Source organism: Scyliorhinus canicula, chromosome 6, assembly GCF_902713615.1.
Source record: "Scyliorhinus canicula chromosome 6, sScyCan1.1, whole genome shotgun sequence".
NCBI classification, from domain to species: domain Eukaryota; kingdom Metazoa; phylum Chordata; class Chondrichthyes; order Carcharhiniformes; family Scyliorhinidae; genus Scyliorhinus; species Scyliorhinus canicula.
In genome coordinates, this window is record NC_052151.1 from 11239286 (window position 1) to 11261588 (window position 22303).

General features: G+C 48.2%; 1 protein-coding gene across 2 annotated transcripts in view; it reads right to left on the bottom strand.

Moving 5' to 3' along the window:
* Positions 1–22303, bottom strand: part of LOC119966977 (cullin-9) — a 176785-nt gene that overhangs the window by 47527 nt on the left and 106955 nt on the right. For both annotated transcript variants that reach the window (XM_038798952.1, XM_038798951.1), the window contains exons 22-24: positions 21514–21643; positions 7182–7384; positions 4189–4457 (exon numbers count right to left, since the gene is read on the bottom strand). In XM_038798952.1, the coding sequence (XP_038654880.1) occupies positions 4189–4457; positions 7182–7384; positions 21514–21643 (602 nt within the window). The remainder of the gene's footprint in view (positions 1–4188; positions 4458–7181; positions 7385–21513; positions 21644–22303) is intronic.

The following is a 22303-nucleotide window of genomic DNA, read 5'->3' on the forward strand; positions in this document are numbered from 1 at the left end:
GTGAAAGTTGTAGATGGTACACACTGCTCCTACTGTGCATCGGTGGTAGAGGGAATATTTGTGGAAGGGGTGCCAATCAAGCGACTGCTTTGTCCGGGATGGTGTCAAGCTTCCCGAGTGTTGTTGAAACTGCACTCATCCAGGCAAGTGTCTTTTTTTTAATTTTTTGGCTGGCGCAGACATGATGGGCTGAATGGCCTCTTTCTGCATCATAGCATTTATATGGTTCTAAACTTGCAGGGCCAGAATAGAACTGGGGAATGAGAATAAGTGGATTTCTCTGGAGAGCCAACATGGACGCAGGTGGCACAGTGGTTAGCACTGTTGCTTTACAGCACCAGGGTTCCAGGTTCGATTCCCGGCTTGGGTCACTGTCTGTGTGGAGTCTGCACGTTCTCCCAGTGTCTACGTGGGTTTCCTCCGGGTGCTCTGGTTTCCTCCCACAAGTCCCGAAAGATGTGCTGTTAGGTAATTTGGACATACTGAATTCTCCCTTTATGTACCCGAACAGACGCCGGAATGTGGCGACCAGGGGCTTTTCACAGTAACTTCAGTGCAGCATTAATGTATGCCTACTTGTGACAATAAAGATTATTATTATAATGGGTTCAATGACTTCCTTGTGTGCCGTTATGATTCTATGGATACGTTTTAATGGTAATGGAGAAAATAATGGGACTTAAGAGGATCAAATCACAAAGACCTGATCATTTTCAGCCTGGAGAATTAAAAGGAATAGGTAAGTATTCATAATTTTGTAATTGGATTTTCATAGAATTTACAGTGCAGAAGGAGGCTATTCGGCCCATCGAGTCGGCACCGGCTCTTTGAAAGAGCACCCTACCCATGGTCAACACCCTATCCCCATAACCCAGTAATCCCACCCAACACTAAGGGCAATTTACCATGGCAAATCCATCTAACCTGCACATCTTTGGACTTTGGACTGTGGGAGGAAACCGGAGCACCCGGAGGAAACCCACGCACACACGGGGAGGATGTGCAGACTCTGCACAGAGAGTTACCCAAGCCGGAATCGAACCTGGGACTCTGGAGCTGTGAAGCAATTGTGCTATCCACAATGCTACTGTGCTGCCGTTCTCAAGATTCAGGATTTGCATCTTTGAACTGGAATTTCCCTTATTTAAAGGGAGAGAGAAGCAAAGTCACCACAGTTTAAGTACAGTTGCAGAGACATTACTAGAATCTTCCAATATAGACAGTGTAACTGTCCAATTGGATATGTATCAGCCAAACAGATAATCAGTACGGATTTGTGAAGGCAAGTCATTTAAAAAAAAAAAAAATGTTTTCAATTTAAAGTGCCCAATTATTTTTTTTCCAATTAAGGGAAAATTTAGCGTGGCCAATCCAACTACCCTGCTTATCTTTGGGTTGTGGGGCAGCACGGTGGCACAGTGGTTAGCACTGCTGCCTCACGTCACTGAGGTCCCAGGTTCGATCCCGGCTCTGGGTCACTGCCCGTGTGGAGTTTGCACATTCTCCCTGTGTTTGCATGGGTTTTCCCCCACAACCCAAAGATGTGCAGGCTAGGTGAATAGGCCACGCTAAATTGACCCTGAATTGGAAAAAATGAATTGGGTATTCTAAATTTATGGGGAAAAAAGCTAAAAATCTTTGGGTTGTGGGGGTGAGACCCAAGCAGACACACGGTGAACTCCACACAGACAACGACCCAGGGCCGGGATTGAACCCAGGTCTTTGGGCTATGAGGCAGCAGGGCTAACCACTGCGTCACGGTGCCGCCCTTTGTGAAGGCAAGTCATATTTGACTAACCTAGTTAAATATTCAGATCACTAGCATGGTAGATGGGGGAGTTTCTAAGGATATGTCCATAAGAACCTCCAAAAAAAAATCTTCATCTAGTTTTGCACAAACGATGAGTACAAAAAAGACAGCACATGGAATTGGAAGTGACCTTGTGATATGGATTGATAATTGGTTGAAATGTAGAAGACAGTGAATAGGATAAGGGTTTTGTTTCGCTCATTAGCAGGGTGTGACAAGATGTGTTTCCCAGTGATGTTCTAGGTTTTCGCCCTTCTAACCATATATATTAAGGACTGAATGGAGAAAGGAGGAGCAGATAACACCAGGTTAGGTGGCACATTATGCTGTATAGCTGGGAGTAGGTTACAATATGAAGTAAACTGACGTGAGGAAAATGTGAGGTCATCTACTTTGAATGAGGAAGATAATTAGGAAAATCTTCTTAATGGTAAGACGATTGGATACCCAGGTATACTCCTTTGCCTAAAAATAGTTAGAAAACAAAAGTAACTTGATTGTATAAAAGCTTAATCAGATTGAATCTGGAGAGCTACATCCAGTTTGGGGCATCAGCACACTGTTGGAAAGATATATTGGCATGGAGGGGGTACAGTGCAGTTTGATGACGGGAGTACAGGTTGCAGAATGTGCAGTGCATTCCCTGGTGTTCAGAAGACTGGGGGAGGAGTAGTCAAAGTGGTGAAGAAGTTCAACAGGATATATTCAGATAAAAATATTTAATCTGGTGGGGAAAACCAGAAAAAGAGAATATAATTTAAAATGAGAGATTGCCCAATCAGCAATAGTGTTGTGTGGACCTGGAACTCTCACTCTCTCTGTGGTTGCAAGGTCACTTGAAATGTAAGACCAAAATTGATAGATTGGTGAGAGCCGGGAGCATATAGAGATATTGGGTAAAGACAAGTAGATGGTGAAGTACAGACAAGCTAGGATCTAACTGAATGGCCCATTCCTGTTCCTCTCATGCCCTCACACAGTTAAATAGCTGATTGACCCTCACTATCATATCTCACATGAAGAATGGGCTTCTGGAGGAGGTACGGCTGAAAGGGTGGTGGGGTCTGTGGAAATATGTTCAACAAGAAGGGGAGGAAATCGAAGAAGGAACAACTTTCCTAAGCTCAGTTCTCACAGCTTCAGGGAAGAGAGAGATCTATGCTTGGCTTTAAACTAGGCCCAGAGTTGGGGTGTGAGACCTACAGTACCGGCTGTCTCCCAAATCACGTAAGAACTTTTAAAACCACTTTCTGGTTAGGTGGAGGAGGATCTTTGAGGTTGTGTTATGTTGGAAAGGGACTCAATCTAGTATCTGCCACAGACACAACCAAAATAAAATAACAAAAGAGAGGGCAATTAGATAATCACAAATTTGTAAAGAACATTTTATTACAATAGTTGAAATGAAACAAACTAATCTCAGTCGCTAATACAAACATCATTTCTGCATCAGTGCAGGAGGCATAAGCTGACAAACGATGCTGTTTTGGCGATTTGGTTCAATAAAATAATTGTATTGTTCCTGTCGGAATGTATTGACTCCCCAATAACATGAATCCAATCCTGCCAAATGCAAATTTTCCAAGATCCAATTTGCCTTTTAACAATTCTATGTGACTCTCTGCCCAGTTCAACCTATTGCATACAGCAAATCTCCAACTGTGTAGGCTGCTGATAATTGTTGTATCTACAAACTGAGACCTGAAGATGCAACAGAGATTATTGCACGTAATATGATCTTTCTTTTCTTTATACAAACAGAAACTTGGAAACCAGACTGGCCCAATATCTCTCTCTCTGCTGAGTTACCCGGTCTCAGTTAGCAGTACACTGAGGGGTACATTTGCTCTCAACAACCCGAGGTTCCGGGAGTGAGAGGAAAAAACAAAAGCCCAAGTGAATGGCGTCTTGCTCAAGGAACCACAGGGCTCCAGGTGCCTGTGAGCGATACCCAAGAGGTAATGCCTTTGGGACAAGAGTAATGGAAAAGCTTTCATTCCCATGTTTCACAGGTTAGGGTTAGGGTGGTGTTTGTGTTGTTAAATTTGAGATAGCTGTTCTGTTCTACCTGTTGATGGAGACGGTCTGCCTTATGGAAGACTGTCCCAGTCAAACTATTTTCTTATGGTTCACTTCACCTAGCCAATCGATCCAGAGTAGAAGACATGCATCTCAACTGACAAACTAAAAGCTGGAGGGCATTCCCAAAGAGCTTCAAACCCACAAAATGTAAAGGTTAAAGCAGTTTCTCTGGCTGAAGGTTTGTTAGAGCCACATGTTGATGATACAATCTGATGAAAAAAGCCAGCAGTCAAAGCCAGTCGCATTAATGAAGTTAATCGATATATGGACGTAGATTGCTGGTAATATGGCGTTACCTAAATAGCGATAGATTCTCTTTGCCATTGCTGTTTGACTCCATGTTCGTTGTTCCAAGTTTTCTGAATATTGTGTGCGCTTGTCCCTTCCGGGGGGTTGTTGGGTCCTCGAGCACATACTCCAGAATGTGAGGATTGTCTTCATTGCGCCTGATGTAACCCTTGTTGATAAGGTGCATGATGCACGACAGAACATCCATATTGCTACAGTTTAAGTGAAGGAACTTTTGTGCTAAACTCGACTCCTGATTCTGACACTTTTCAATCACCTGCAAATAGGTCAGTGACACAAAATAAGAAACAGTTCTTTAAAATTACAGTGCCACCTGCCACTCCACACACTTACCTAAAGGAGCCTCTTTGTTAACACCATAAGGCATAGGAGCAGAATTAGGCCACTCAGCCCATCGAGGGAACAGTTTTGACAATTAATCTGTCCAGGCACTGACTGGCCCCAAGACCAGAGTGTCAACTGTTGAACAAGATTTAACTTCCCTGTCAGGCATCCCTGATAACTCAGTTGTTAAGTGAACATCTCACATTAGCAAAATGTTCCAGATTAAATCTCTGCTCTCCACTAAGTGAACTGTGTACAAAATAGGGTAAAAATTGGGAGTCCAAAGGTTGCTTCCATATACTCGGCTTGGAATTTGGAGCAAGTTTTTCAGAGATCCCACTCTACCTGGGAAATATATATTTGTGGATAGACGGACTGCTGACACTCACTGGAGAAAGTACAATCAGCAATTGGCCGAGTGAGATGTTCAAGAGCAGTTGGTACCTGTGGAATTGTACATTCCACTTCAAGGAAAACTCTGATTTCCTATAGCAGACAGCATCTGGACCCAAGGAGGTCAAACTGTGCCCTAACCTTCAACATAGCAGCTTGAATGCGACATAATGCCTGGTACCAGTTCCACACTGCAGCACACTGACAGTGGGAACACAAATTCTGGAGTCATGTGCTGAAATCTCTGCCCCACACTCCATAGCCAAACACATACTTCAGTTCATGAATATAGGAACAGGAATAGCCATTCAGCCCATCGAGCTTGTTCTGCCATTCAATACAATAATGGCTGGTCATCGACCTCATTGCCTTTCCCCCCACAGGATCCCCATATGCCTTTATGTCATTGGTATTTAGAAATCTACTTTAAACATACTCAATGACTGAGCTTCCACTGCCTCTAGTGTAAAGAATTCCAAAGATTCGTAACCCTCTCAGTGAAAAACATTCTCCTCATCTTGGTCTCAAGTGGTTTCCCCCTTATTTTGAATCATGCCCCCTAGTGGGCGGCACGGTGGTGCAGTGATTAGCACTGCTGCCTTTGGTGTTGAGTACCCAGGTTAAAATCCCAGCCCTGGCTCCCTATCCGTGTGGGGTTTGCACATTCTCCCCGTGTTTGCATGGGTTTCACTCCCGCAACCAAAGATGTGCAGGTTAGGTGGATTGGCCATGTTAAATTGCCCCTTAATTGGAAAAAAGTAATTGGGTACTCTAAATTTAAAAAAGAAAATTTGAAGTTGTGCCCCCTGGTTCTATAGTTCCCAAACAGGGGAAATATTTTAGCTGCATCTACCTGTCCAACAATTTAAATATCTTCTGGGTTTTAATGAGATCACCTTATTTTTCAAAACTCTAGGGAACACAGCCACAGCCACAATCCTGCCATCCCTGGAACAAGTCTGGTGAACCTTTGTTGCAGTCCCTCTATGGCAACAATATCCTTCTGAAGGGGACCAAAACTACACACAGTACTCCAGGTGGTGTCTAAGCAAACCCCTGTACAATTGTAACATGACTTTGTCGTTCCTGTACTCAAACCCTCTTGCAGTAAAGCAGTTAGATACAGCACTTCGGGAGAAGGGGATCGAAGGATATGGGGGGAAAGCAGGATTAGGCTATTGAGATGAAAAATCAGCCAAGAACATAATGAATGGCAGAGCAAGCTTGAAGGGCTGAATGGCCTCCTCCTGATCCTATTTTCAAAATTTAGCATTCCATTAGCCTTCTTAATTTCTTTCAGCACCTGCATGTTAGCCTTCAGTGACTTATGGACAAGGACACCCAGGTTCCTTTGTATATCTACACTTTCTAATTTCTTACCATTTAGGAAATACTCTGTGCATCAGTTCTTCCACCCTAAATGGATAACCTCACATTTTTCCACATTATATTAAATTAGTATACACTATGGATACAGGCAGAATATTTCATTAAGTATTAAAGTGCGTTGGACCAAGTGTAAAATTTTACCCATTAACTTAAGCATTACTCCATTTCTCATTGACTGAATCCCTAAGGAAAGTTAAGGATGGAGAGCAAATGCTGGCCATGAATGAGGGGTGGTCTCATTGAAATGAAACTCTGTCATCTTAAGCTGAACAGACCAGCAAGGTTAGCTCATTTCAATTTTTTAAAATTATAAATTTAGAGTATCCAATTATTTTTTCCAATTAAGGAGCAATTTAGCGTGGCCAATTCACCTACCCCGCACATCTTTGGGTTGTGGGGTGAGATCTACGCAGACACAGGGAGAATGTGCAAACTCCACACGGACAGTGACTCGGGGCCGGGATCGAACCTGGGTCCTCAGCGCCGTGAAGCTGATTTCAATTAGAATAGCACTGCCTGCAACTGCCTCAGTTCCTATTGGTACTTGCTGCCCTCTCAACCACATCTGGAAGAGAGAGGGTAGATTCAACCAAACCACTGACATTTTTATTCATTCCTAGGATATGGGTAACACTGGCAATGCCAGTATTTCTTGCCCGTCCCAAATTTCCATGTGAAAATGGGGTGGGCTTTCCCCTTTGCTACAATGGTGTGCAAAAAGAGGAAAAATGAAAAGATATTATGAGGACAAGGAGAAGGGGAAATATTGGTCACTGGTACTGATCTTGGGGGATAATTTAACAGCATAAACCACCTGTTATACTTCATGGTATCATAACAATAACAATATGACTGTCACTCCCAGGTTAGTTACCTTAAAAACAAGATTATCGATGTGAAGCTCCTTCTCATATTTCATGATCTGTACAATCATGCAATAGATAACATTTCTCTTGCGTTCTAATGTACTGGCAGCATCTTCATCCACATTTAAATAGGTTTGTTTTGGCAGCAATGAGCAGTACTGGTTATTTGCTGATCCTCTGGACAATATATTTTCATTCAGTCTCAGGATCCCTACAATAATACAAAGAAAGTTGAGGATGAGAAGCACAATTAGGCATCGTACTCAGCTGCTCAGGCACATAATGCAAAATATCTGCAAACACAATGAGAGACTCTCTGTGTGAGACTGAGAATTCCTAAATCCTCTCTGGGGAACTAGACAGTACAGTGGATTAGAGTCAACCTTTAGCCCACTGAAAGGATTAATGCCTTTCTCATCTTTGGGAGGCTCTTCAACTGGTTCATTTCAGTCCAGTTCCTGGTAGGTATCAAATGCAACATAAAATTTGCCATCAGTTGGTTTTAGCATGTACCTCATTAACATTCCCTCTCGGCCACACAGCATTCCAGAACTTACAAGATACAATTTACACACAAGTGGTCCCTTTACAATGTGCATAGGCATGGCAACCTTAAAGGGGCCGCACATAGCAACAAACGAGCTGTGTATGATTAAGGGAAATTAGAATCATAGAATTTACAGTGCAGGAGTCCATTCGGCCTATCGAGTATGCACCGGCCCTTGGAAAGAGCACCCAACCTCAGCCCACATTCCATCCTATCCCCGTAACCCAGTAACCCCACCTAACCTTTTTGGACACTAAGGGCAATTTTTCATGGCCAATCCACCTAACCTGCACATCTTTGGACAGTGGGATGAAACCCACGCAGACACAGAGAGAACATGCAGACTCCACACTGAGTGGCCAAGCAGGGAATCGAACCTGGGGCCCCGGAGCTGTGAAACAACTGTGCTAACCACTCTGCTACCATGCCGCACTGTAAATTAGACAGAACATTTTATCGAACCCGTATTATACATGTATAAAATGGGTACCTTCCCTATATTGATATCCTGCTCCTTAATAAGCAAAAGGCAATATTTAAAACACACCTCTGACAGTGGAAGGAAACAGCACAGAAGAGTGTTGGCGTGGCTGTATTTGTTTGAAGTAAAAAAGGAAAGCACGTTTGTGAATGATGCAGACTCAATGGGCCGAAGGGCCTGTCCTGCACGGTGTGATTCTGTTGCTGGGGCCCTGGTCAAGGAACCCTTTCCATTCCTGTCTCACAGTACAAGCAAATACTGACAGGTCATGTACAGGAGAGTATCCGTGAAGAATATTGCTTTACCTCAACAATATACCACAGACCCAACTGTGATATTTTTCCAGATCCTACACTAAGAGTCATCTGCCGTTGCCATTTTGTGTAAAACAAGCAGTGATTGTCTAGTGCGCACACATGTCTATGTTTGAGATTGCCCAAACGCAGCTCACTTCACCTGTATTGGCTGTTTCATGTGGTGCTTGGATACTACCAGATCCTCGCTCATAGCTGCACTACATCAAGAACTGTATTAGGTCTATTTTAGTCATTTCACATCAGTGGAGACATGGCACAAGACAAAGTGCATGAAGGCATTTCATTTTGCATGAGGGATTAAAGTATACATTGTCAAGGCAGTGGAAAGATGGACCTAAATACACCTTGCACTGCACAACAGAATGCAAATACTACAAGTATGAAACATGCTACACACTATGCGGGGGCAGCACGGTGGCGGTGGTTTAGCCCTGCTGCCTCACGGCGCCAAGGTCCCAGGTTCAAATCCCGGCTCTGGGTCACTGTCCATGTGGAGTTTGCAGATTCTCCCCGTGTCTGCGTGGGTTTCACCCCCACAACCCAAAAGATGTGCAGGGTAGATTGCAAATTGGCCCTTAATTGGAAAAAATGAATTGGGTACACTAAATTTAAAAAACAAATGACACTATGCGGTGGCATAGTGGTATTGTCACTGGACCAGTAAACCAGAAATCCAGGGCAATGCTCTGGGGACCGGGGTTCAATTCCCCCCACTGTAGATGGTGAAATTTGAATAAGAATTAACCATCTAATGATGACCATGAAACGATTGTCGTAAAAACCCATCGGGTTTACTAATGTCCTTTAGGGAAGGAAATCTGCCGTCCTTACCTGGTCTGGCCTACATGTGACTCCAGACCCACAGCAATGTGGTTGACTCTTAACTACCCCCTGAAGGGCAATTAGGGATGGGCGGGCCAGCGACGCCTACGTCCCATGAACGAACTAAAAAAAAGTCAAGCCTAGGCCACACTGATTCGGTAATCAGCAGTAATCTGCTGAATTCTGATTACTCAGTTTCTGAGTAAAATGTAGCAGTGTGGATTTCACACCAGCCTTCAGTTGACACTGATGCCCTGCATAAATAGACTGCTACAGACACATTACAGCAATTCAGTAAAGATCAGAGGATTCACAAACCACCATTGCAGAAAAGACAAGAAAAAGGGGAGCAGTTCTTTCCATTCAGTGACAATAATCAGTCGGTGTAGAAAACAGGCAGCTGGAAATTGTGTTGGCTGACCAAGTCCCAATGCTCACATTCGTACAGGAAATTAAATTGCTTAGAACATCTGAATTCTGGATCTACAAAGACGACAGGAATCTGGATGTGATGATCGGCATTGCTCAAGTGAAAGAACAGAACTGAATGGCAGCATTTCTACAAGACAGCTGTGACAACATGCTGGCTGTAAAGTGGTTTGGGAAATCCAGAGGTCACGAAAGGCTGATATAGTCGCATGTCTTTACCCCAATGCCTTTGCTCTGTGGGGGTTATGCTTGCCTGGTTCCATTATCATCTATTCAGTCGTAGCCAGAGACATCCCTGCAATTATTATGCTTTCTTTTCACTCACATGCTGTTAGCTCTGTCCCTAACCACCTCCTAATTCTCACCAACACGCTGTTCCTTCACCACCAGCTGAAACATGTATACACATAACCCCCAACCTGTCACCATCAGCTCCTTCCACCCTCTATTGCCATTAACTTGGGCAGACTGTTTGCCCAAATTCCAGTACTTTGTGAGCAGCAAGTTCTTCTCATGAAGTGACAATGGCAGATTTAGATGAGAAAAGATGAGAGGAGGTTTGAGTGGAGCAGAAACACCGGAATGGAGCTTTTGTGCTGAAAGACCTGTTCCGATGCTGTTATCCTATGTAATCCTGTATGGATATTGGGAAGATTGAATCCTTTGATCCTGCCATAAAGTAAAGTCCATCAGAGCCATCCCTTCTCCAGGTAACTGTCAGATGCTGCACAGGTTGTGACTTTGGTGAGATACTTGAATTTGAGATCAGTTTCCAAGCCCACATCCACACCATCACTAAAGGCATCTTTGTGTCACCCAATTCCACCCCTGCCTCAGCACACCTTCCTCTGAAACCCCTGTGCACTGACCATTTCATCATTCTCCTGCCCAGTCTTCCACCTTTCATTAACTTAGTCCCATCCAAAACCTTGGGGTCCGTATCCTAACTCACACTAAGTTCCGTTCATCCATCGCCTGTTTACTGACCTACACTGCCTTCCAGTTGAACAACTTTACTTTTAAAATTCTCACCCTTGCTTTCAAATCTCTCCACAGCCCTGCCCTCCCTTTCTCTGCAGGCCTCCAGCCCTGTAATCCTGAATTATCACAGCTCCTCCATTCTGTCCTCCTGCATATTCCTGATTTTAATTTCTCCACCACTGTGGGCCGTGCTTTCAGCGCTCCAGTTCCAGCGTAAACCTCTCCACCCGCTACCTCTCTTTCCATCATTCAGACCTCCCTCTTTCATCTAGATTTTGGTCATCGGTCTCAAGATGTGCAGGTTAGATGGATTGGCCATGCTAAATTTCTCCTTAGTGTCCAAAGGTTGGGTGGGGTTACAGGGATGGGGAGGTGGACTCAGATAGGGTGCTCTTTCAGGGGTCGATGCAGACTTGATGGGCCGAATGGCCTCCTTCAGCACTGTAGGAATTCTATGATTTGTCGTAATGTGTTCTGGTGTCAAATGTTGTTTGATAATGCTCTTAAGAATCCAGGTGGCCGGAAATGGGAGGTACTACACAAGTTAAACCTAAAACAAAATAGAAAATGCTGGAAAATCTCAGCAAATCTGGCAGCATCTGTAGGGAGAGAAAAGAGCTAACGTTTCGAGTCCGATGACTCTTTGTCAAAGCAAGTTAAACCTATCCCGATTGGTAGAACAAATGAAAGGGGACTTCCGGTGGCAGCGATGCCTGAGTGAGCCGCACATTCGGTGGGCTCTCACTCCGGCGGGGCTTAGCAGCTGATTCCCCGCGATAGCGGGACCACGGGGGCGGCAAAAAGGCTGCCGTGAAAGAAGAGGAGAGCGGGCTGCAGCGGATGGATTCGTGGGAGGCCAGCAGGTAGAGGAAGAAAGAGAGAGAGAGAGACGGAGGCAAGGAGGAAACTGACCTGAAGGGTAAGATGGCGGACCCACGGACCTTCCTTCCTCCAGGACAAGAAAAAAATGTTTGGAGTCGCTGAAGAGGGACAGCTTGGACCCACTTCAGATGTCCAGAAGGTAAAATTTAAGGAGCTGGGCGAAGGAAGGCGGCAGCGAAGGCGCTGAGGAGCGGGCTGCGGCACATGGAACAGCGGGAGTCCAGAAGGCAGAAGAAGGAGAAAAAGGGACAGAGACAAGGACCTGAAGAAAATTACCTGGGACCTAAGATGGCGGACACACGGACCCCGGACTCAGCAATCCAGCTGGCGCTGGATAACATGCTCCAGGTAATGAAGTCCAGTTTTGAAGCGCTGAAGCGGGACAGCTTGGACCCAATCCAGAAAGCGGTGGATCAGCTGAACCAGAGGCTGGACGCCCAGGATGTTAAAGTTAAGGAGCTGGGAGAGGCGGTGGAGGAGCAGGCGGATGCGCAAACGGTTGCAGCGCTAGAAGTGGACGGCCTGAAGGAGCGGCAGAGAAGACTGCTGGACAGAGTGGAGGAGCTGGAGAATAGAGTCCGCAGGAACAATCTGAGGATGGTCGGCCTCCCGGAGGGGGCGGAGGGAGCTGATGCTGCAGCGTTTGTAGCAGACCTGCTGAAGCAGCTGATGGGAGCCGAAGCCTTTCCACGACCCCCGGAGCTGGAGGGGGCACACAGAGTGCAGGCAAGGCAGGGGCAGCCGGGCGGTCCCCCCCCGCCCGATGGTGATTAGGTTCCACAGGTTCGTGGACAAGGAGCGGGTGCTGCAGTGGGCAAAGAGCGCCAGGAGCAGCACGTGGAACAACAGTGTTCTCCGCATTTATCAGGACCTAAGCCAGGAGGTGGCTAAGCGGCGAGCAGCCTTTAAGAATGTCAAGGAGGTGCTGTTCAAGAAGCACGTGAAGTTTTGGGTCTGCTGTTCCCAGCCCGGCTATGGGTCACGCACCAGGGTCAACACCACTACTTCTCCGAACCCGAAGAAGCGATGGATTTTGTGAGGGACCTGGGGCTGGTCCCGAAAGGAGGCCCCAAGGACGCGAATTAGGGCTCGAGGATTTTTGTGGGAAGGAACGCCGAGTGTGCCTGGACTGCTGCTCAACGGTTTGCTGGGCCAAAGGGGCCAAGCGGAACATTTGGGACTCTTTCCTTTGTTCATGGACAGTGGTTTGGGGGGTTAACCCCCCCCCCCTTTTTTGTTGTTGTTTTTTTTGTGGTCTCTCTTGTTTCTTATTGGGGGGGGGGGGGTTTGGGTATATATTTTTGTGCTTTTTCTCTTATTTCTGTGTTTTTTTTCCCTGTTTGGGCTGGTTTGTGCTTTTTGTGCAGCTCGCGGAAGACACTGGAGCCGGCTTGCCCCAGTGGGTGGGAGAGGGGGATGGGGCGCCGGGGAGTGGGGAGGAGGACGGGGAAACAATGGGAATGAGACAGGAAGGCGCCGGAGTGTTGAGTCACCGGGCTAGCAGATTGGCTAGTCAAGGGAGTCAGATGGGGGGGGGGGAGAGAGTTACAGCCAGTAGATGGCAGGGGTGGGGATATCGGGGATGGGGTTAGGGGAGGGGGGGTTGTTCTGCTGACGGGAGAGGGACTTGAAATAGGCACTGGAAAGGAGGTCGAGGGTGGAGGCAGCCAAAGGGCGGGCCAGGAGTGGCGCGACGCACGGGCCAGCCCGAGAAAGGCTATGGCTGACCGGCGGGGTGGGGGGGTGGGATGTGCCCCCGACCAGGCTGATCACCTGGAACGTCAAGGGACTGAATGGGCCGGTTAAGAGGGCGCGGGTGTTCGCGCACTTGCGGGCCCTGAGGGCGGACATAATTATGTTGCAGGAGACACATCTGAAAGTGTCGGACCAGACCAGGCTAAGGAAGGGCTGGATTAGCCAGGTCTTCCACTCGGACCTGGACTCGAAGTCCAGAGGGGTGGCAATCATGATCAACAAGCGCGTGCAATTTGAGGCAGAGGGCATATCCGCAGACAGGGGGGGCAGATACCTGATGGTACGGGGCAGACTGGAGGGGAGAAGAGTGGTGCTGGTGAATATAAATGCCCCAAACTGGGATGACGTGGACTTCATTAAAAGAGTGCTGGGGAAGATCCCGGACCTGGATTCTCGCAGGCTAATAATGGGAGGGGACTTTAACATGGTCCTTGACCCGACTTTGGATCGGTCGTGTCCCAGAACGGGTAGACTCTCAGCAATGGCAAGGGAGCTGAAAGGGTTTATGGAGCAAATGGGGGCAGTGGACCCCTGGAGAGATAGACAGCCAACAGGAAGGGGCTACTCGTTTTACTCGCACGTCCATAAAGTATATTCCAGGATAGATTTCTTTGTACTAAGCAGGGACTGTATGGGGGAGGTAAAGAACACGGAATACTCAGCAATTACCATTTCAGACCATGCCCCGCATTGGGTGGACCTGCAGTTCGGGGGAGCGAGTTATCAACGCCCGCAATGGAGGCTAGATGTGGGACTGCTGTCGGAGGAGGGGATCTGCGAGAGGCTTCGGAAATGTATAAAAAATTACCTGCAGGTGAATGACACGGGGGAGGTCTCAGCGGCAACCCTGTGGGAGGCGCTAAAGGCAGTAGTGCGGGGGGGAGCTGATTTCAATTGGGGCCCACAATGCCAAGGCAGACAGGGCAGAGATGGATAGATTGGTCAGGGAAATGGGTCGGATAGATGAAGCGCACGCGGAGTCCCCGGGGGAGGTTTTACTCAGGGAGAGGTAGAGACTACAGGCGGAACTGGGGGCACTATCCACGAGCAGGATCGTGGAACAGCTTAGGAAGGCGAGGGGAGTGGTGTACGAGCATAGGGAAAAGGCTAGCAGACTGTTAGCGCAGCAACTCCGGAGGAGGGAGGCGGCCAGGGAAATAGGTAGAGTGAGGGACGAGGGGGGGCGCAAAGTGGAGGACCAGGCAGAATTGAATAGGGTATTCCGGGTCTTCTATCGTAAGCTGTATACTTCGGAGCAGCCGGAAGAACCGGAGGGGATGAAAAGGTTTCTGGACAGGTTAACATTCCCAACAGTTGGTGGGGGGCGAGTGGATGAGCTGGGGGCCCCGATGAGAGTGGAGGAGGTATTGGGGGGCCTAAAGGCCATGCAGTCGGGGAAGTCCCCGGGGCCGGATGGATACCCAGTAGAGTTTTATAGGAAGTTCTCTGAGCTGGTGGGCCCGGTCTTGGCGAGGGTTTTCAATGAGGCAAGGGACAGAGGGACCCTGCCGCCGACAATGTCACAAGCCACCATATCTCTGATACTGAAGCGGGGTAAAGACCCGGAGACGTGCGGGTCCTACAGGCCAATCTCCCTGATTAATGTAGACGCCAAGCTCCTGGTAAAGGTACTGGCGGGTAGAATGGAGGACTGTGTACCGGACGTGATTGGGGAGGATCAAACGGGGTTCGTGAAAGGTAGGCAGCTGGCGGCCAATCTGAGGAGATTACTCAATGTGATAATGATGCCCCCGGCGGGTAGGGAGGTGGAGGTAGTGGTGGCAATGGACGCCGAGAAGGCCTTTGACCAGATGGAGTGGGACTATCTATGGGAGGTGCTCGGACAGTTTGGGTTCGGGGAGGGATTGGTGGATTGGATCAAATTATTATATCAGGCCCCGAGGGCCAGCGTCAGGACCAACAGAGAAGTGTCGGAGTACTTTAGGTTGTACCGAGGGACCAGACAGGGCTGCCCGCTCTCCCCGCTGCTGTTTGCGCTGGCCATAGAGCCGCTGGCGATTGCGCTGAGAGCTGCAGAGGGTTGGAAGGGGATGGTGAGGGGCGGGGTTGAACACAGGGTTTCTCTTTATGCAGACGACCTGTTCCTGTACGTGTCGGACCCAGTAGCCGGGATGGGAACTATACTGGGAATGCGGAGGAAGTTCGGCCAGTTCTCAGGATACAAATTAAACACGGTCAAGAGTGAAATGTTTGTGGTACAGGCAAGGGGTCAGGAGAACAGATTGAGAGGGCTACCGTTTAGGCTGGTTGAGGAAAATTTCCGGTATTTGGGAATCCCGGTGGCACGAGACTGGGGCAGGCTGCATAAGTTAAATTTGGCCAGGGTGGTGGAGCAAATGAAGGGAGAGTTTCGGAGATGGGATGCACTCCCGCTGTCGCTGGCAGGGAGGGTGCAGACTGTAAAGATGACAATCCTCCCTCGATTTTTGTTTATTTTTCAGTGCCTCCCGATCTTTATCCCACAGTCCTTCTTCAAAAGAGTTAACGGGCTGATCATGAGCTTTGTCTGGGCGGGAAAATCCCCACGGGTGAAGAAGGCAGCATGTGGGCAGCATGGTAGCATAGTGGTTAGCACAAATGCTTCACAGCTCCAGGGTCCCAGGTTCGATTCCGGCTTGGGTCACTGGCTGTGTGGAGTCTGCACGTTCTCCCCGTGTGTGCGTGGGTTTCCTCTGGGTGCTCCGGTTTCCTCCCACAGTCCAAAGATGTGCAGGTTAGGTGAATTGGCCATGATAAATTGCCCTCAGGGTCCAAATTGCCCTTAGTGATAGGTGGGGTTACTGGGTTATGGGGATAGGGTGGAGGTATGGGCTTGGGTAGGGTGCTCTTTCCAAGAGCTGGTGCAGACTCGATGGGCCGAATGGCCTCCTTCTGCATTCTAAATTCTATGAAGGCGATGTTGGAGAGGAACCGCAGCAAGGGAGGGCTGGCTTTGCCGCGTCTGATCAATTATTACTGGGCGGCCAACATCGCTATGATAAGGAAATGAATGGTGGGTACGGGGTCTATTTGGGAGCGGGTGGAGGCGGCTTCGTGCAGGGGCTCCAGCTTGGAAGCCCTGGTCACAGCTCCTCTACCGCTGCCGCCGGCCAAGTACACCACCAGCCCGGTAGTGGTGGCGACCCTGCGGATATGGGGCCAGTGGAGGAGGCATGTGGGGGAGATGGGGGCGTCTGTCTGGGCGCCAATCTGCGACAACCATCGGTTTGCCCCCGGCAGTATGGATGGGGGGTTCCGAGTATGGCGGCAAGCAGGGGCGGGAAGGGTGGGTGATATGTTCCTGGAAGGGAGCTTCGCGAGTTTGAGGAGCTTGAAGGAGAAATTTGGGTTGGTATGGGGAAATGATTTTAGATACCTACAGTTGCGGGACTTTGTTCGTAGACAGGTCTCATCTTTCCCGCGCCTCCCGCCAATGGGGATCCTCGACAGAATAGTCTCTAGGAGGGAAGAAGGGGAGGGCAGAGTCTCGGGTATATATAAGGTGCTCATGAGGGAGGAAGGGTCCCAGACAGAGGAACTGAAACTTAAATGAGAGGAGGAGCTAGGCGGGGAAATGGAGGATGGGCTGTGGGCAGAGGCCCTGAGTAGGGTAAATTCGACCGCGACATGTGCTAGGCTCGGGCTGATCCAATTTAAGGTCGTTCACCGGGCCCATATGACGGTGGCTCGGATGAGCAAATTTTTCGGGATAGAGGACAAATGCGCTAGGTGCGCGGGAGGACCAGCGAACCATGTTCACATGTTTTGGGCATGCCCTAAGCTTAGCGGGTACTGGGAGGGATTTGCGGGGGTCATGTCCCAGGTGCTAAAAACAAGGGTGGTGATGAGTCCAGGGGTGGCAATTTTTGGGGTTTCGGAAGACCCGGGCGTCCAGGGGGAGAAAGAGGCCGATGTTTTGGCCTCTGCTTCCCTGATAGCCCGGCGACGAATATTATTGGCGTGGAGGGACTCAAAGCCCCCGAAGACGGAGTGGTGGCTTGCGGACATGTCGAGTTTCCTGGGGATGGAAAAAATTAAGTTCGCCTTGAGGGGATCTGTGCAGGGGTTCACCCGGAGGTGGCAACCATTTATTGACTTCTTTGCGGGAGAGTGAGCGTCAGCAGGGGGAGGGGGGGGTAAAAGTAGAGGAGGAGGGAAAATATGGCGGGTAGTACCGGTGGGAGGGGAGCGGGCTTGTGCAATATGTTACGATGGAAGTATTGAAAGTACGTGGATGTTTGCACATGTTTGCCTTTTTTGCTTTCTTTCTGATGATGTCTGTAACTGTTTATAAAGCCAAAAACTACCTCAATAAAATTGTTTATTAAAAAAAAAGAACAAATGAAAGGGCATTTTAAGAGATGGGACATGCTCCGGCTGTCACTGGTGGGGAGGGTGCAGACCGTGAAAATGACGGTCCTCCCCAGATTTCGGCTTGTCCTTTAGTGCCTCCCCATCTTCATCCCAAGGCCTTTTTCAAGCGCGTGAATAAGATTATTTGGGCTCTGTGTGGGCGAGTAAAGCCCCGCGAGTGGAGTGAACAAAGTGTTGGGGGGGGGTTTTGGCGCTGCCGAACCTCTGCAATTACTACTGGGCGGGCTAATATAGCCATGATTAGGAAGTGGGTAGTAGGGGAGGGGTTGGCATGGGAGCGGATGGAGGCAGCGTCATGTAAAGGCACCAGTTTGGGAGCATTGGTAACGGCACCTCTGCCGTTCTCGCCAGCCCGATACTCCACACGTCTGGTGGTAGTGGCGGCTCTGAGGATCTGGGGGCAGTGGAGGAGATATAATAGAGTGAAGGGAGCATCGATTTGGACCCCAATTTATAATAACCACAGGTTTGTACCGGATAGGCGAGATGGCGGGTTCCGGAGTTGGTAGAGGGCAGGAATTGGAAGGATGGGGGATCTATTTATAGATGGGAACTTTCCCAGCTCGAAAGCTTTGGAAGATAAATTTAAATTGCCAGCAGGGAGTGGTTTTAGGTATTTGCAGGTGTGAGACTTCCTGAGAAAACAGGTGCCGGCCTTTCCGCTGCTGCTGCCATGGGGGATACAGGATAGAGTAGTCTCCAGTACCTGGGAGGGAGAGGGGAAGGTATCAATTATTTACCAGGAGCTTTCGGAGGCGAAGGAAACTCCGGTGGAGGAACTTAAGGCAAGTGGGAGGACGAGCTAGGAGGAGAGATAGAGGCGGGTCTGTGGGTGAATGCCCTAAGCACGATTAATACCTCCTCATCATGCGCCAGGCTCAGCCTGATACAGTTTAAGGTAGTCCACCAGGCACACATAACAGCGGCTAGGATGAGTAAGTTCTTCGGAATTGAGGATAGGTGTGCGAGGAGCCCAGCAAATCATGTCCACATGTTTTGGGCATGCCCGAAGCTTAGAGGGTTTTGGCAGGATTTTGCAAAGGCAATGTCCACGGTGCTAAAAACACGGGTGGTGCCGAGTCCGGAGGTAGCGATCTTTGGAGTGTCGGAAGATCCGGGAGTTCAGGGGGCGAAAGAGGCCGACGTCTTGGTCTTTGCCTTCCTGGTTGCCCGGAGACGGATCGTGTTAATGTGGAGGGACTCGAAGCCCCCGAGTGTAGAGACCCGGGTTAGTGATTCTGGGTTTCTCAGTCTCGAGAAAATAAAGTTTGCCGTAAGAAGGTCAATGTTTGGGTTCTCCCGGAGGTGTCACCTCCTCTAAAGCTATGTGAAAGGATTGGAAAACTGTCAATGTGGTACGCTATTGTTCAAAAAGGACCAGAAGCAAAATGCAGAAAACTACAGGCCAGTTCGTCTAACTTCAGTTATTGGAAAAATATTACAATTGATTATTAAGGAGAAACTAGCAGTGCATTTGGAAAGCTATAACCTGATCTAGCAGAGGAGCAGTGCTCCGAAAGCTAGTGTTTGAAACAAACATGTTGGACTTTAACCTGGTGTTGTAAGACTTCTTACTGTGTTCACCCCAGTCCAACGCCAGCATCTCCACCATCCTGATCTACCAGAGTCAGCATGTTTCATGAAGGGGAAATCATATCTGACAAATTTACTGGACATCTTTAAGAAAGTTACCAGCCAGGGTAGAGAGAGGAGAACCAAGCCATGTTGTATTTTTGGATTTTCGAAAGACATTTCGTAAGGTGCCAAGCAAAAGGCTACTATGCAGGATAGGAGTTCATGGTGTTGGAGATAATTTTCTGACAAGTATAGAAGATAATATTCTGGCTAACTAACAGGAATCAGCGAATAACGATAAGGGGGTCTCACAGGTTGCAGGGAATAACCAGTGGAGTGTCACAGGGAACAGTGCTGGCCTCAGCTCTTCACAATATATATTAATGATTTGGAGGAAGGAATAGTGTACACTAGCCAAATTTGCAGATGATGCAAAGGTGGAAGGGAAGGTGGATCGTAAATAGTTTACAGAGCAATATTAACAGGTTCAGTGAGTGGATAGAAAATTACACATGGAATTCAGCGTGTGAAAATGTGAGATTGCGCATTCGGAAGAAAGAATGAGAAGGTGGATTATTATTTAAATGGGAGAGACTGCAGGAAGCTGTAGCTCAAAGGGACTTGGGAATCCTTGTTCATAAAAGTCCGGAACGCTGGCATACAAGTGCGGCAGGTAAAACGAAAGGCAAATGGGCAGCATGGTAGCACAGGTCCACAGGTCACTGAAAGGGGCAACACAGGTGGAGAAGGTAGTCAAGAAAGCATACAGCATGCTTGCCCTCATTGGCCGGGGCATTGAGTATAAGAATTGGCAAGTCATGTTGCAGCTGTATAGAACCTTAGTTAGGCCACATTTGGAGTATAGTGTTCAATTCTGGTCGCCCCACTACCAGAAAGATGTGGAGGCTTTAGAGAGGGTGCAGAAGAGATTTACCAGGATGTTGCCTGGTATGGAGGGCATTAGCTATGAGGAGCGGTTGAATAAACTAGGTTTGTTCTCACTGGAACGACGGAGGTTGAGGGGCGACCTGATAGAGGTCTACAAAATTATGAGGGGCATAGACAGAGTGGAGAGTCGGGGCTTTTCCCCAGGGTAGAGGGGTCAATTACTATGGGGCATAGGTTTAAGGTGCGAGGGGCAAGGTTTAGAGGAGATGTACGAGGCATTCTTTTTTACACAGATGGTAGTGGGTGACTGGAACTCGCTGCCGGAGGTGGTGGTGGAAGCAGGGACGATAGTGACATTTAAGAGACATCTTGACAAATACATGAATAGGATGGGAATAGAGGGATACGGACCCAGGAAGTGTAGATGATTTTAGTTTAGACGGGCAGCATGGTCAGCACGGGCTTGGAGGGCCGAAGAGCCTGTTCCTGTGCTGTACTTTTCTTTGGTCTTTGTAGTGGGTAGCACAGTTCTTCACAGCGCCAGGGTTCCAGGTTCGATTCCCGGCTTGGGTCATTATGTATGCGGAGTTTGCACGTTCTCCCCATGCCTGTGTGGGTTTCCTCCGGGTGCTGTTAGGTAATTTGGCATTTTGAATTCTCCCTCTGTGTACCCGAACAGGCGCCGGAATGTGGCGACTAGGGGCTTTTCACAGTAACTTAATTGCAGTGTTAATGTAAGCCTACTTGTGACACTAATAAAGATATAAGATTATTATTATTACACATTAACTGCACAAATCAACCATGGGTTATGGACCCGAGTTTTGAATCAGAGAGTTGTAAGCGTAGTCACTGCTCTGCCTGGATTTGGCTGGTTTCAGCTGGAGCAACGTTTGAAGCTCGACAATTCCATTGAGCGCAGTTTGGACTGGGGATCACAAAACCCAATTTATTTTTAAATTCAGCCAGTCCTGTTCACCGTCCAGCAATTCCTGTGGGTAAAACACCCTGGGCACACCACAAACCAGGTAAGTCTGTGATTCTCAGCACAGTTGAACAGTGTGCTGACCCTCGGTATCAATTACACATCTAAAAGATAGCAGTGGGGCTGTAAGCACCAATACCAAAAACACAAATCAACGGCAGGAACAGAGAGAGGAAACTGGAAGAATAAAACACTTCTCTTACACAAAATGTACAAGTTACAATATAGTCTGGTGCAGGAATACAGAATACTTTGATACCGATAGAGGGAACAGGGATGATAGAGTTGGGAGACGTGTACGCACCTTTGAGTTTGTTCTTGTCAGTGCCTGGTTGTACAAGGATGTCATTTTCTCCGATCAGAGGTTCCAGTGCATGGCTAACCAAAACTGGGGACAAACCAGTCGATTTCAAGATGGTCTCCACAGGAACTTCCTTATAGGTAAAAATCAAAAGAAAGTGTAAAATGCTTAAATCGTGAATCTTCCATCCTAGAAGTTCAGGCAGTTCGTCGTGTTTTTTTTTAGAACAGTACAGCACAGAACAGGCCCTTCGGCCCTCGATGTTGTGCCGAGCAATGATCACCCCACTTAAACCCACATACCCCTAACCCAACAATCCCCCCATTAACCTTTATACTACGGGCAATTTAGCATGGCCAATCCACCTAACCCGCACATCTTTGGACTGTGGGAGGAAACCGGAGCACCCGGAGGAAACCCACGCACACAGGGGGAGGACGTGCAGACTCCACACAGACAGTTACCCAGCCGGGAATCGAACCTGGGACCCTGGAGCTGTGAAGCATTGATGCTAACCACCATGCTACCGTGAGGCGTTAGTGTCCGTCAGAGATGTCCAGCTGCTCTCACCCGCTCGCTTTTCATAGAATTTACAGTGCAGAAGGAGACCACTCGGCCCATCGAGTCTACACCAGCCCTTGTAAGGAGCAGCCCACTTAAGCCTACACCTCCACCATATCCCCATAACCCAGTAACCCCACCTAAGCATTTTGGATACCAAGGGCAATTTATCATGGCCAATCCACCTAACCCCACATCTTTGGACAGTGGGAGGAAGCCGGAGCACCCAGAG